General features: G+C 33.0%; 1 protein-coding gene across 8 annotated transcripts in view; it reads left to right on the forward strand.

Moving 5' to 3' along the window:
• LOC106720967 (POU domain, class 6, transcription factor 2) overlaps nucleotides 1-13,745 on the forward strand; it is a 123,806-nt gene that overhangs the window by 94,829 nt on the left and 15,232 nt on the right. For all 8 annotated transcript variants that reach the window (XM_045680458.1, XM_045680462.1, XM_045680461.1 and 5 more), the window contains one exon: nucleotides 9,488-9,657. In XM_045680458.1, coding sequence (XP_045536414.1) covers nucleotides 9,488-9,657 — 170 coding nt within the window. The remainder of the gene's footprint in view (nucleotides 1-9,487; nucleotides 9,658-13,745) is intronic.

Here is a 13,745-nt window from a genome sequence, read left to right on the forward strand (position 1 = left end):
GAAGCGTTGTAAAAACAAATTCTAAAGGCAAAAACTTTTCGAAATCGGTCCAGTAGTTTTTGATTTTATAAATTACATACTAAAAAAAAACTTTCCTCTTTGTAATAGTAATAAATATAGAAATAGTTTGAAAGTGGTAGATCCTCCAACAACAATTTTTGTTGGGTTCATGAATGGGCCAGGTCTACTAGTGAAATACTACGAATACACAGAAGACAAGCGTGAATTGGAACTCTACGTTTCGTCTGATGAAAGCGTGTGCCGCAGGCTTTATTTTATATCATGTTCCCTTCCTACCTTTTCTTACAAGGAAATGATGGGGAGTGGATTTGACGGAGGAGTGGACAAAAATACCAATTGTCATATTTAGAATGTTGATTCAGTAAACACTTAAATGTTTTGATGCTAAAATGTATCAGTTAATGTACGATGTAAGAAAGTCAAGCCACGCAAACGATAAGGTCAACATAATTATTTTTCTTTTTATTTTGACATCGCGATCAAATGTACTTGTTTACATGTTAATGCCCATATTAGTGTTTTACTATATTAAGAAATAGGACAATTTGTATGTTAACTATAGTAATTGTAACATATTTAGAAGAATTGCAAACGTTGTCAGTAATATGTACTTTATATGTTTTTATTTGATAAATACATGAATATTTATGTGATTAGTACGATAGGTTTTATTTTTATGCAAACGATATCGATTCTTGTACTAAGAATCGATAATCGTAAATTGTACGTCACAATAATAATGCGATCGTTTTTTGTTAACTATTACAATTGCAATAACTGCTGCCATCTGTTGCAAATTAAACGTAACTTAAAGTGTTTATTAGTATACAGTTTTGTTTAGGTATACATCCTGTCTGTTAACAATCTTACTAATATTATAAATGAGGTATCTCCATACAGCTCAACGGATCTCGATGAAATTTGGCATTGTTGTGTGCAGACGGAGTCGCGGGTGACAAATAAGTTATCCGCTAATAGAAAAGTTGTTACGATTTTATTTTCAAACGAGCAAACGAGCAAACGGCCAACGTCCCCTCTTCCGCCAAATCCACTTCCCCTTCCCATCCTTTCCTATTAAGAAAAGGATGGGAAGGGAAAAAGGACTAAAATTAAGCCTCCGATCTGGTTTTAATTTCGCGCAAATGAATTTACGGCTGCTATCTGTCTATAATATTATAACAATAGTTTCTGTTAGTACATTTATAGCCGACCTATATTCATAGTGTAGTTACAACACAATCTGCATATCGCTACACAAACATAATAAGGAAAAACAAGGCGCCCATTCTACTATTATCTACTTTAATGAGGTATTTTATGTTAATTACAGACAGGATGTAATGTAACTTGGTGCCGTTGATATAATTACATAAATAATGCTGCATTCACGCATTATAAACAATTTTCTGGTGTTGGCCGTGCGGAAAACGTACGTAAAGACGACAATAACTGTCTCATGTACCCTACTACGCGAATTGTACTGCAACCGATAACATATTGTTAACTCTTTCATTCTGTTAAAAAAGAACAGAGAAAACAATATGTTCTTGTATTTATATTGGAGCAGTGGCTCACCTTTATATCTAACTGTAAATTTTATAACGCATCGTTATAAAGAAAATTACATAATTTAAGTGTTTTACGACACTTAATTTAATAGGATTTTTTTATTTTACATTTAATTTTATATTAAGTAGGTTATACTAAATAATATTAATCGTTTATATAAGTTTTATTTATACTAAAACGTATGAAAATAGACAAAGAATTATGCAGAACAGAACATGATTTTCTGATTAATATTGAGAGAAGCTTTGAAATCTTACTTCTGTCTAATATTATAAATGCAAATGTTTAGATGGATGTTTGTTTGAAGTTATTTCCAGAACGGCTTAACGGATCTCGAAGAAATTTGACATCAATATAGAACATAGTCTGGATGAAGACATGGGCTACTTATTGACTTTTTTTTTAAATTCCGCAACATGAACTCGTAGACAAAAACTATTATAGTATAATGTAATTTCACTTAAATATCTTGATTGAGCTCTCTAGTTCCAAAACCTTTATAAATTAACTTTCAGAGTTTTTTTAAATGTATTTTTTAAATGATTCTCAATCACCTAATTGCAGTACCGACTGAATATTTATTGATTTCATTATTTAATAGTACAAACGTATAAACCACGGATTTAATTTAATGTCACGCGATAATAAAATAAAATAAGTGGTTATAAAAACCGCTTATTATTCACTAATAACATATCGACGTTGTAATGAATGTTGAATAAAAAAACAATCGTATAATAGAATTAATATGACGACGTTAATGTTAATGAATGTTGCAACAAAATTGATTATGTGGTGAAATCTTTGATAGCTTTTATTTACAACTAACTATCGCCCGTGTATCCATCTGCGCGTTTTAAAAAACGTCATAATCCTAGGTGTTTTTCCAGACTATGTTCTACATCTTTGTCAAATTTCATCAAGATCCTTTGAGTCGTTCCGGAGATACCTTCAAACAAAAATCCATTTATCCATCTATCTAAAATTCGCATTTATAATATCTACTAATTTTTAATATAAATTATAAATTTTGTATAAAAAACGAACAAGGAAAAACCTTCAAAACGAATACATATCAAATATATCTTAATTTTTAAAAATGTTTCGTAAAAGTCCAAAAAGGCGCGACGCAACCCTGAGTCCGAAACACACGCATTTTCGCCGGTGATTTAAATTTATGCTAGAGCTTTGTATTAGATATTAAAATTATTTACCCCTTAATACCTAAAATTAGTCAGAAATGAGTGTAGTTCCGACTAGTTGCGTCAAGAGACTATTCTTTAAAACTTTCACACTTATATATATTACTAAGTATTAACATAGAATCTGTTGTTCGTCTGTAAATAGAGCAGTTAAATAAATTATACGCATAAGTACAATAAGTGCAAATATCTATAAGCGATAATATATTCAAACACAATACTCAGCATGGGATATATTTATCACCGTTACTTGTAGGATTAACCGTCACGGTAGCTAAGGTAATTATCCGAACACTTAATGCCACGACTGTACCTAATTATAAGTAACCGATCAACGTATACGTGAAAGCGATAAACTTTAAAAAAGTGACCTTTGATAATGTAAGTCTTTTTGCAACAAAATAAAGTGCGATAATTCAATGTTTAAACAACTAGCTAAATGCTGAATCACACGTACACAAAATTATTCTAAATGTCATTATCTTTGAAAAATCTGAGATAATTTTTTTTTTTACAAGAATATCGCTAGTGAAAACCTAATATATAATTAAATACATATTAATAAAATTAAAGTGTATGTAATATCGAAAAATAATATTTAGTACATATACACGTATTTAGTATATATTTGCGTTGCTGATGATGCAAAACCAATTTATAACATTTTTGTCTATCTGCCTGTGTTTCTATTAGTCCACGTTTGTACCGGGTGATCTCCGAAATGGCTGGGCCGATTTTGACGAGATTTAACATAAAGATAGCTGATGAAAGTGGACGTATTGTAGACTTTTTTCTTTATTTACCTTTTTAATTCTGCGCTGACGAAGTCGCGGACGACCGCTAGTTAACTATAACAGTGAACGTATTATTAAATGGAAAACAATGTCAATAACTGATCTAAATTATTCTTTAAATTAATGAAGGTATTTTTATTGGTCCTTGTGTGTTTTCACGTACACGTTTAAATGAACACTTAACATACTAAGTGATGACATTACAAGTGTAAACTAGTTTAGTAACAATACGAGTATTGCAATGAGACATTTGTTAAAGTATTATAAAAATTAAACAAGTTCGTGCACATAATTTAATAGAATACACTAACAAAGACATATTAATAATGTAAGAATTGCTGGTGATACATTCTTATCTAGTCCAAGGATATCTCAAATCTAATTACTGCAGACGAAAACCTTGTCTAGACCGGCCTATTGAATCGAATGCTTATTTTATCACACGCACGCCTGTTATGTTATGGTACAGCGAACCAATTATTAAATGTACCAAACGGAGAAAGATTACATTCGCGCTAAAAACAACTATATAACGGTTGCGATTAAAGGGCATTTTAGCGCCCTCGATGTAACAGGTACAAGCGAATGAATAATGTTTTAGTTACATAAATTATTTTATGTCAATTAATTTTTAAAAACAAATAATCAACTCTTGTAACATTAATCATCACAATTTACATAATTATTTGGAGAATCTAAGTTTAAATAAAAGATTTCACATTAACATTTTTACTGTGATATATAAGATATAAGGACTTTCAATAAATGAGTGTACTCTCACCGTTATAACACCGGAATTACGATGTCTATGGCGCTCGGATCAACTAAGGCTATCCGCTCATTTGCCCCATATTTCTATTACTAAAAATACAAATGTCACATAACAATTTTCGATGACGATTGTACCCGGCATCCATTATACTGAATTTATATGTGTGCGCGTAAGTACTTCAAAGACATTAAGTTAATGTGACCTCATAATTACTGGTTGGAAGCATTAATTCTCGCATCCATAATTAAGTTTAATACCTCATTTCTGCTGGCCTACAATCTAGATAAATATTGTATGTCATTTGACGTCTATTAAAGTTGCATTAAAATGTTTAAATCATTGTGAAACGTACCGTTAGCAAAAAGTTTCGAAGAAACCGCTTTTTGAGTTCATTGTATGTGCACAAGGACAGCCATTAATATTGACATATTCATTTAGAAATAATATTGTCTTAATGTTAAATATGTCTTTATATTCAAATTATTAGATTTTTAATATGACAAAAACTTCAGCGAACTTTTTTATTGTTATGTTGATTACATGGCTAATAAAATGTTATGTCTCTTCTATGTTATTTATCTTCCAGCAGCTGATAGTTTTATAATAACATAAATAAGACTTTATGCTAATAACATAAGGATATATTTTCAACTTAATTGCATAAATTAATTGTGTTTCAATTCACTTGGAAACATTTGGATAGATGGCGCTATTTTACATTTTAAAATAATTCAACCAGTCTCAGTCATACTATATGCCACACACAGTTTATGAAGATCTCTCGAAAGTACAGTATAGGAATTAAATTCACTTCCCACTTATGGTATAGAAACTGTGACAGTAAGAGATACAATTTAGCATTTATGTGTATGTTACCATACCAAGTTTTCGACCTATAGCCCGACAAGGCTATCTGAATAACGCCGCCCTGTCAATGTCAAAAATATCATAAAATCCTCTTTATACTGTAGGTATCATGTCATTATACTTAAATTATACTTCATATACGTCATATACTTTAAATTTGATTTTCTATGTCTAAGTAGGTTTTATATTTAATCTCACCTCCAACCGCGATAGCAGCGCCTTTCTCACCAGTTCAGATATCCTTGTTTGACCATTATATTGCATTATATTGCATTATACCATTAAATAATATTTCAACGAAATGGGTAGGAAATAAACGTCCTCGACTGTATACCCTTGTAACATAACTCAAGATTCTAGAAGTAGTTTAAGGGCGCAGAAGTTGAAGTATCTTCTGGTTAAGCTAATACTAATGACGTCGCGTTCTATTATTCCCTAATTACGCACAATTACACTTCCCTCGCAAACCCATTGTCGTTAATTAGACTCGTTGAAACTTACCGTAATCAGTTAATTACGTGCATCGTACACGGTGCTACACGGTGTTTTACAAGTTTTTCATTTGAAGACACGATTCACGTATTTCACTATAATATACTTCTATTGTAGAAATAGGCATTTAAATCTTACTAATATTGTAAATATAAAAGATAAAGAGCATCGGTGGCTCAGGGGTTAAACTCTTGATTTGTAATCTGCACTTCCTGGGTCCGAATCCTGCCATGTACCAATGTGTTTTTCGATTTACATGTGTACATTTATCCGACTTTCTTACGATGATGGAAAACATCGTGATGCTGCACATATCTGAGAAGAAATTCAATGATATGTGTTAAGTCAACCAACCCGCACTGGGCCATCCCTAATTTGGGGTAGGCTCCGAGCCCCTCAGTGGGGACGTATATAGAGCTGATGATGATGATGATGATGATGATGAAAAGATATATAGATGGATGTATGTCAGCAAGTAAATTTTAAAAAATAAACTAAACTTTGTCTAAATAGCACATAGACTACTTTTTTTTTCAATTCGACGCGGTCGCAGTCGCTGGCAGAATCGCTTTTACGAAGTTACAATTTTTTTAACTAGTACATTCCACGCTTCCTAATAAAATCAATATTTGGGCTTTCGTTATTTTATTACCCCATTTAAATAAAATCAAACTTCATTTTTCGATTCAAGCATAATTTCTCAATTTATTTTTAATTTTATTTGGCGCATAATTTTTTTCCATAATCAACTTTATAAGTTTTCTAAAATGTGAAATATACACGGAAAAATAATTTAAAAAGCAATTAAAACCCACATTTTTCAAATATTCAATAACTATACTGCAAAAATAATGACAGAGCCATCTAACAGTAGGATTTTACTGCCAAAATAAATACGAGAACATAGAATTATCTTAATTTTTTTTTCGAATAATAGGCAAAAAACAAATTTGCACATAGATTTATAACCTACTAGCTGTCGCACGTGACCCCATCCGCGCGGAATAAAAAAATAAAATAAGTAGCCTTTGTGTTCTTCCAGACTATGTTCTACATTTATGCCAAATTTCATCAAGATCTTTTCAGCCGTTCCGGAGATACTTTCAAACAAACATCCATACATTCATCTGAACTTTCGCATTTATATTAGTATGATGATGATACAAAAGTGAAGCAAAAATATGACCTTTTGTTCGGGAACTAAATACCTTCAGTGTAGTTACTTACAATACAAATGACATTTCGAAAATCGGCCCTCGATTTGTTTTCCAGCTTGTATGAAACATTCCATCTATGTTTTTGCATCATAAATGTAATCTCACATAAAAATTGTATACAACATCCCTATGTTATATCTACAGTTATAGCCTTTTAATAATAAATAAATAAATAATTAAGGCAATAATTACAAATATACGAAAGTTTTGTCGCTAAATATCCAATTACAGATGACGGCTGCGCAATTAGTACTGCGTCGTTTGTAATGCGATCTTATCGGCTGAGATTTGAAACCGGACTGTTTAAATAAATTTTTGAACTCTTGTATACTATATAAAATACTGAGTCAGTGAAGAATGCTATAAATAAAAAGGAATATTTAATCATCACCAATTGATGTAGTATATAATTATATGCAATTAAGTGAATTTTCTCGAAACAGTCTGACAAGATGATTTCTCCATGTTCTTTTATGAGTTTGCTTTAAGTTTATTAAATGGCAATTATTGACTTTAATAAAAGAAGGTATTTTAAACGTTGCTTCGAGGTACGTAAGTTTCAAAAGTTATTTACAACGATGAGTTCGCATTGCCGAAATACTTGTAAAGAAACATGTCGGCAGTTCTAATCAATAATCACACATTTGTTTTTATAAAAAGCTAGCTGTCGCCCGCGACTCCGTCCGCGCGCAGTTAAAAAAAAAATGGGGGGGGTTATGAAAAATAGATGTTGGCCGAATCTCAGACCTACTGAATATGCTCACAAAATTTCATGAATCGGTCAAGCCGTTTCGGAGGAGTACGGTGACGAAAACTGTGACACGAGAATTTTATATATGTATTAGATTAACATAAACAATAGTATTAACTTTTAATTACGTTAAAAAGCTCGAAAGTTACGTTTAGAAACGACATTGTTACCTTACTAATTTACGTTAGATTCTTGACCAATGTTAGCTGGTATAGGCAAAAAAAGATACGAAAACATCTTTTGTAAACATATGCGTGCTTCGGTAGCTCTTACATAAATACAAAGGTCACACGATGTATGACAAGAAAATAAGTTCGTAATTAAATTCGCCACCGAACCGTTATTATTTTCAAAATAATTATCTCGAAAAGGCGTAGTTCCGACGTCGAGTGCCCTACGTGTTGATAAATTGAAGGAACAATTAATGTTATCTGCACTAGTGTGCGTGCATTCGCTCGTACGTACGAACTTCGCCCGTAAGCGTGTGTGTTTTTATTCTATGCGAGTGTGTGTGAGTGGTTGCGTTCGCTAAATAAGCCTGCAACGCATTTTACGTTTAACAATTTAATTAAATAGATACATGTAATGCGAAATAATCTGATGGTTTAACTACCGATCGTTCGCGACTTCGTTACTAAAGTACTCCCGAAATTATAAACTACCTTCCAGTAAAAGTCCCGTCAAAATAAGTCCAGCCGTTACGGAGATTAAACAGAACAAACGCTGATGATACAGACAATTTTTTTTAAATCATGTGAAATAAAACAGAATTAACTTTACTTTTCTGCAAAAGTTGTTTACGGAGTTTACTAGAAACTTCACACACGAGTAAATTAACTTGTTTCATTTCGTAAAGGTATCCCCTAGTAATAAAAAAAACACATTTGCAACATTGGCTAGCGTGTGAAGTTTAAGGAACCGTTGTGTGCGGCTATATGCGCAACGGATGAGGCCCTAATTAGCCCGCAATTACCTCTAATGCAACGCGCACTTAATGATGCGCACCTCATTTGTACGACGCGCACTCGCCGACGCGACTGTACCATTGTTGCCCAGAGATACGCTGAGATCCGCTCTTCCTGAATTCCCCCGCTGTTCCAGGGTCCGCTCGCAGTTCCCGAGTTCCCGTGACAACGCATCTCTGTGTTGTCAACTTGTGTCACAAGAGGCTCACTCGTGTTAAATGCAGCACTGCCTAATTAGGTTACAATTATCCTAGTCGGTGTGCATTTTCATATTATTTTCATGAGATAGAATTGTTTTACGTGTTTGCACGTGCGCCAGGTTATAAACGAGTTGTAAATATTTTGGTATTGTTGTTGGTGACTGTACATTTAGTGCCAACTGAAAGTACAGGTGTGTGCTAAATTGTTATGTGATTATCTGATGTTCTATAGTTATCATCTTAAACTTCGTTTATTTCAACAATCAATATGCTATTGCTATACTCTAACTAAATTTTAACTATAATGTACATTCTCATTTCAATTAAAAAGTGTCAATTTGGCATACTCTGGAACGGGATACCAATTCGGTTTATCTTTAAAGGCCATTTCCAAGGATATTAAAACATTAACAAAACCAAATAAATTTATTTTTGAGAACGCCTTAAAAGGCATACAAGCTGATAATAATGTAATAAATACAAAAGTTTTAACTTATTTTATACTAATTTATACAGGTTATTCAAAAGAACTTTCTCTCATAATAACAGCCAATACCAACAACTTTTCAAAATAATTCACACACATACGCACCCACACACAGGCGCAGAAATAATTGCTATGTATGTTACGGTGCAGGCTCGCTGCGTCGAACGGGGAGATCACGATCACGACATCGCACGCGAGCGGCGCTCCTTGCAGCTCGACGAGCTGCTCGAATTCATCGCCGCACGCGCCTGTCAAGCTCTCGCCGGGATCCATCAAGTCGCCGCCCCAGGAAGATGCGGACTTGCTAGCAGATTCGCCAAGTGAGTGTTGTTTCTAGCCCCCCCCCCTCCCCCCTTGAAATGGCATACTCGTCTGCCTTGCAAAAAGGCGCATAACGCAAGCCATTTTATAAGTGTGTTTTTTTTTCTTTTCCTTTATAAAATACTGCCTTACCTTGTCACCCCGCGTAAAAATGAAAATATTAATACATATGAAAATATTAATACATATGAAAATATTAATACATATGCATATTTGTGATAAAGTTATTCGAGCTAGAAGAAAACCTCAATATTATAATATACATTACTTTAAATATAACTAGTATGACATGTTTTAATATTTCATAATTTAATATTATTCAATTTGTTGGGATTCCTAAAAAATTTAATTTTAAAAGCCATAATAAAGAGCCGTTGCAATGCTATTTCTAACTCTTAACACAATTGTACTTATCTATAAAAGTTGTACAGTCTAAGCACAGGAGCGATCCATTAACTCTTGCGAAGTCCAACAATGTCGTACAGTTATTTAGCGTAATACTATAAAGAGCTGGAGACTCGGACGGTGTTCTAAAGTTGCGAGTGCATTCGGTAACTGTCCGCAAAGTTGATTAGCGCAAAGTAGGCTTTCATTCGACGTAGGTGAGTGGGACCTGCGCTGATCTTTTCAAACTTAATTGCGAACTTTGTTTAATTCGCGGCCATAATAAGCCCGGCCTGTCCACCTTTAACTGCTGCATTTATTTCAATGAAACTTTAGATACTTTTGCTTTTAATTACATTAAACAAGTTTTTTTGTAAACCACTTTGAGACGGATTTCAGTTGAATTATTAATTATGAATAATTTGAGCGTAACCAACTTCATGACTGTTTTCTCCCAGACTACTGGATTCACTAAACTGTACAAAAATTATCGTAACTCTTATTATCTATATATATAAAAGAAAGTCGTGTTAGTTACACTATTTATAACTCAAGAACGACTCAATCGATTTGACTGAAAATTGGTGGGCAGGTAGCTTAGAACCAGGAAAAGGACATAGGATAATTTTTACCCCGTTTTCTATTTTTTATTCCGCGCGGACGGAGTCGCGGGTAAAAGCTAGTATTTGATAACACCGGACATATGTTTGCTTGTGAAAAATTACGGTCATACCTATTTCATACTGTGTTGATGATGGAGACATAAAATTATATTTCTAGTTAAAGTTCACTTATCGGCAATATAAATAAACAAACAGTTTCTAATTAAGAAATGAACCAGGGTAGAGAAGTTAGTCTAAATGCAACTAAATGCATTAAAACTTATTTATCCTTCCTTCTTCATTATTGTAAATACACGGAATGAACTGACACTAATCGTATTAACCAATCCACGCTTGCAGCAACCGGACCAATATAAATACATCTGAATTAAATATTAACTTACTCTAAGGCGACATTATACTAATATATTCGGAAACGGATTCCAGATAATTTGTCTATTTTAAAGTACAAAATACATTAAAAATTAAAGATTTTGACAGTAATAGATCTCGCACCAACAATGTTGAATGTACGATTTAGACGTGTCTACCATTAAAATACCACGTCCATACAGAAGACAAGCGTGAAGTGAAAAATTCCGTGTTCCTTCCGATTAGTGTGCGTGGCGGAGGCCTAATTTTAGTCCATGTGTCCTTCCCACCCATTATAAGAAAATGGAAGGAAGGGAAGTGGATTTTGTGGAGTAGGGAAAATATCCGCACAGAAAGGTGCGTCCTCTTCTACGTTGAGGCAACGGATTTGCAATTTCAGATGTCCATTGGCAGTGGTCGCCTTGCTATTTCGATGAATTCACGTTCACCACCATAGTATATAAATAAATATTAAAAAGTGACTTTCAAGTCAAGATATTGTAGAAACCAAAACTGCACGATATCTCTTTGAAACATGTTTTATATTTTATTTATTATTTTTATACAGTTTCGTAGTTATTTATATATTTACTACTTGAATATAGAGAAAGGAAAATTACCTGACGTTACAAAATTATTGTCATTTATAATTAGATCGTATTTATTGCTAACTTATAAATAAAAAAATTCCATGAACATATAATATAATAACTTATTAGTTATTAACTATAATTTAATATTAAAACTAATAAGAATTAGTCAGTAAATATAATGATTGTTTCATTTATAAAAAGCCTACATCGATCATTTCGTTTTTTTTATCTTATTAACTGACAAATGAGCAAGCGGCCACCTGAATTCTCCGAAATGGCGAAGAGACCGCTGCCCATAGACATCTGCGATTGCAGATGCATTGCTTACCTTTAATCGATCACATAGAAGTCCAACGTGAAGTGCAAGTCATTTCGTCTGTTTAGTGTGGTGCCGGAGGCCTAATTTTAGTCTTCTTTCCTTTCCCACCCTTAGGATGGGAAGGAGAAGTGGATTTGAAATATTGTCTTTCTGTGCGTCTCCTCAACCGTCGATTAAAGGCTCTGTCTTTGATATTCATCAATTGTTATGTAAAATATTTTTTTCTTTTCTTAACAATAGAAAGCACTGTTATTGTAACGTTACTTTGCATACGGCGTGCATTTGCTTATAGACGCGAACACCGCGACCTACTCAACTAATTGTCTGTAATGAGCACATCGATTTCGTACTATTTCCGGCGTTCAACAGCCTAGCTTAGCCAGTCCAAGTTGATCACTCCTTACAAACAACTGTTATACGATATTTAGTAGATGCCTATAAATTCTAGTAGAGTTGTCAAATTAAGCACTACAAGAAAATACAGTTAGACACTGAATTTTTTTTTTAATATCTATAAAACTTGCTTCACAATCGCGGATTAGAAAAATATATTCTTCCAGACTGTGTTCTACATTTATGGCTATTTTCAGCGACATACATTCAGCAATCTGGAGATACCATCTAACAAACATCCATCCATACAAACATTCGCATTTATAATATTAGTTAGAGTTTTACCATAATTATGTATTAATCATAATATAAAATATACTCTGATAAATAAAAATACTTGTTCAAATATTAACTACAAGCAAAAAATACATAAAATGTATTATTTATATTAGTACTGATTGCAAAACACGCTTTCTAATCGTATCTAATTTAATACTTATAACTGTTTAAAGGAAAGACTGGTTTTCTAATTTAGAGACGTAGTAGCGATGGTGGTTTATTCTGTAATAGTGTTACTTGCTTTTAAATATCGTACTCGTTAATCTAATTTCGCTGCTGACTGTACCATTTAAAACAATAGCATCTGGAATCCGTTACATTCTATTTATACTCCACGATAAACTATTCGCTTTAGGTAATACTATATTTAATTTACTTATTTATAATTGTATTGCGGTAATTAAAAAATAGGTTTAAACATAACTATTCATTGCTCGAATATAAATTAGAAATAATTTATCTCAAACCTAAATCGTAGTTATGTTACTGGGAATAATAAGACATACACAAAAGCACGTTAAGATAAAATTTCGGCTATAGAAACTTAAATAGAACAAAACATCATTATTATTTTAGTGTGATGAATTAAGCAAAAGGTTTATCTTAGTATGTTAGTTCAAACTGTTAACATGTTTGTTTATTGTCAATCAATCGTGTCGTACCCGTATCGTTGCGTGTTAAGGGCGCCGTCCATGCCTGGGGCCCGGTTCTATTGATTACTATTTAATTCATTGTTAGTGGATACAATTACTAAATTACTCAGTTCCTCTCTTTACTGTCTGCGATAATTCGTCCGAATTAAATCGATAGGAAACATTTGGATAGAGGCCGCGCCTGGGGTATATCCCTTCTGATCTCTTGTATAATAGAAAGGCGTTCTTATACGAATTATTTTTTCAAATACTTTTTAAAGATGTACTTTTATCCGATAGTAATTGTGACATGTGTAACATGGCCTCCTGCAAATGTTCATTGATTAGAATGTTGTTAGGTTACTTGGTAAATAATATGTTATTTTGTGCAATTATAGTATACTAGCTGTCGACCGCGACTCCGTCCGCGCGCAGTTAAAAAAAAACTTAATAGCGATATGAAAAATAGATAGTAGCCGATTCTCAGACCTACTGAATCCTTACTAATATTAT

This window comes from Papilio machaon, chromosome 13 (assembly GCF_912999745.1).
Source record: "Papilio machaon chromosome 13, ilPapMach1.1, whole genome shotgun sequence".
Taxonomy (NCBI): Eukaryota; Metazoa; Arthropoda; class Insecta; order Lepidoptera; family Papilionidae; genus Papilio; species Papilio machaon.